Source organism: Hippoglossus stenolepis, chromosome 21 (genome assembly GCF_022539355.2).
Source record: "Hippoglossus stenolepis isolate QCI-W04-F060 chromosome 21, HSTE1.2, whole genome shotgun sequence".
In the NCBI taxonomy this organism is placed as follows: Eukaryota; Metazoa; Chordata; class Actinopteri; order Pleuronectiformes; family Pleuronectidae; genus Hippoglossus; species Hippoglossus stenolepis.
In genome coordinates, this window is record NC_061503.1 from 20,198,254 (window position 1) to 20,200,753 (window position 2,500).

General features: G+C 45.7%; 2 protein-coding genes across 3 annotated transcripts in view; one reads left to right on the top strand and one right to left on the bottom strand.

Annotated features, from left to right (window-relative positions):
* Nucleotides 1-105: 105 nt before the first annotated feature.
* hcar1-3 (hydroxycarboxylic acid receptor 1-3) lies at nucleotides 106-2,332 on the top strand. Its single transcript, XM_035145838.2, has 2 exons — nucleotides 106-868; nucleotides 1,383-2,332. The coding sequence occupies exons 1-2, from the start codon at nucleotides 482-484 to the stop codon at nucleotides 2,073-2,075; spliced, it is 1,080 nt and encodes a 359-aa protein (XP_035001729.1). The 5' UTR covers nucleotides 106-481; the 3' UTR covers nucleotides 2,076-2,332.
* A 30-nt stretch (nucleotides 2,333-2,362) lies between these two features.
* heatr1 (HEAT repeat containing 1) overlaps nucleotides 2,363-2,500 on the bottom strand; it is a 14,713-nt gene continuing 14,575 nt past the window's right edge. For both annotated transcript variants that reach the window (XM_047338324.1, XM_035145824.2), the window contains exon 46: nucleotides 2,363-2,500. This exon is cut by the window's right edge and continues 170 nt beyond it. The gene's annotated coding sequence lies outside the window, so the exon portion shown is untranslated.

The window sequence follows — 2,500 nt, forward strand, 5'->3', positions numbered from 1 at the left end:
ATTTCTTCTTAAACCCACTTATAGTTTTTATGAAAATTGACATTCACCAATGTTTTCTTATCTGGGATTTGTTCTTATGTAAGAAATTAAATGTCACATGTTGCACAGATCTGACGTCTTTTTCTTAGAAAACTTTTTTACCTAGTGAACTTTTACATGAATATTTTTACATCTTCTCAAAGAAATTTGATATTGTTAATTTCATGTCTCACCACTGAAGCCTGTTTTTTCTGATCTGTGATAAACAGGAAGTCGTTCGGGTCAAACACACGTTTTCTCTCTTTCTTTAACACAGATTTCATTCGACAGAAAAAAGGAAGAAGAAAAAGGGGAAACATCAAGTTTCCTAAATCGTGAAACTTTCCTTTGTGAGGTCACAGCGTTTCCTTTCTTCCTCTTTCTTAGATCCACACCTGAGATTCAAGTCGGCACAGAAACTTCAGACACATTCATCAGCCGGACGTTTAGTTATTCTATAGAAATGTTGTCAGAACAAAATGGAAACTTCACAACCCCCGCCCCTGGTGGCGGCGGCGGCTGCCCACCTGTCGGGATTCAACTGGAGGGTGTGATCCTGCCCCCTGTCCTCACCATCGATGTCATACTGGGGCTGCTGGGTAATGTAGTCGCCCTGTGGATCTTCTGTTTCAAGCTGAAGACCTGGAACCCCAACAACCTGTTCCTCTTTAACCTGGTCATCGCCGACTTCTTCGCTCTCGTCAGTCTCCCTCTGAGGATCGATGCCTTGCTCAGGGGTCACTGGGTGTTTGGAGACGGGTTGTGCCGAATCAACCTCTTCCTTATGTTTTCCAACCGCTCGGCCAGCATCGCTCTGATGACCGTGGTGGCAATTTATCGCTACTTTAAGGTGAGAAACTGATTAGAACGTTGATTACTGTTTGTTCACACATATTTCACAACATAGTTCCATCGGTTTGATCCATAGTTTTACCTTCAAGCGCAAGAATCCACAGAAATACAGTACTCCACAGTACTACAGTACTCCACAGTACTACAGTACTCCACAGTACTCCACAGTACTACACACTAGTTCAAATGTACCACATGAACGTCCTCGTGGTTCAAACATATCGTCGGCGGTGAAGACTGCAGCTGCTTCTTCTTCTACTGTTTAATTCTGTCTCTACTTCCTGTGATTGGTCCAAAAGTCCAAACTATCCAACAGTGTTTTCACTGCAAACCAACAGAACTCCTCTTCTGCTCTGAGGAACCTTTCACACCTGATGTTCAGGTTCAGACTGAACTGAAGAGTCTGAAGCTCTGAACCCAACCAGGTGTGAACGAGTCGTCAGGCTGATCACTTATCTGTGTGAACAGTTGAATAATCAAGTTGAGGCCTGATCAGCGTCCTCTCGTTCCAGGTCGTCCACCCTCACCACAGGTTCAACCGGATGACCAGGCGTCAGGCGGCGCTGGTGTCGCTGTTGGTTTGGCTGCTGGTGATCAGTCCTCGGGTTCCCATGTTAGCTTACAGCCACATCAAGGGCGGCGGCAACAGGACCCAGTGCTTCTTCTTCACGTCTTACAAGGAGGCATCCCGCGCCATCATCATCCTGGTCAGCATGCACCGGATCCTGACGGTGCTGGAGTTCGTCTTCCCGCTCGCCATGCTGCTCTTCTGCTCCATCCGGATCTCCAGCTTCCTGAAGCAGCGACAGATGGGCAAACCCGACAAGGTGCGCAAGGCGATGCGTGTGTGCGCCGCCATTGTTTTAGTGTTCATGGTTTGCTTCTTGCCCACCACGGTTACGACCATCGGGGTTTGGGTGGTCCGCTCGTACCGCCCATGGGACTGCGCCGCCTTCTACACCTTCACACAGCTCACCATCGTGTCGTTGGGACTGAACTTCCTGAACTCGGCCCTGGACCCCATCATCTACATCTTCTCTAGCTCCATGTTCAGGAAGGCCCTCTGCAGCTTGCTGCCCCGCTCCCCGTGCTGTGGTCAGGACGCCGCCGCCAACAAAGACACAGCGTCCTCTTCAGCGAGTCAGTCAACGAGCCAACAGGAACTGAAATCCATGAGAATGAGCAGAGGCAGTGAAGCCATGTGATCGGAACTCCCCGGACACTGACTTCATTACTGCTTCTGATTATTGGTTTTTTGGTTCAAGTTTTATTCACATTTGTTGTTTTTGAAAACGTGTTGGTTCATTTGTTAAATATTAATATACCTTTAACAAATAAAAAAATGTGGGTTTTAATTATATGTATTTATTAATCCTTTTGAATTCATTTTGACTTGTTGCACAAAAAATCTGAGACATGCAACAAGGAGATCTGACGCCACCAACAGGCGACCAAATGAAATGCACCGATAACTTGAATAAAATCCAAAACATGAAGAAATTATCAGATTTATTTTAGTCGATCACAACATCTCGACTTTCTTGACAAAACAACAAAAGCAGTGAAAGACAAAGAGGAGGAGTCGAATAATTGTTATAAATTTATGTTGAAATATCAGCAAGAAAAGTTT

Excerpts from the sequence above, each read along its gene's own strand:
- hcar1-3 (XM_035145838.2), top strand. The coding sequence starts at position 482 with ATGTTGTCAGAACAAAATGGAAACTTCACAACCCCCGCCCCTGGTGGC. Across the intron at positions 869-1,382 it reads CAATTTATCGCTACTTTAAG|GTCGTCCACCCTCACCACAG; the intron begins GTGAGAAACTGA and ends CTCTCGTTCCAG.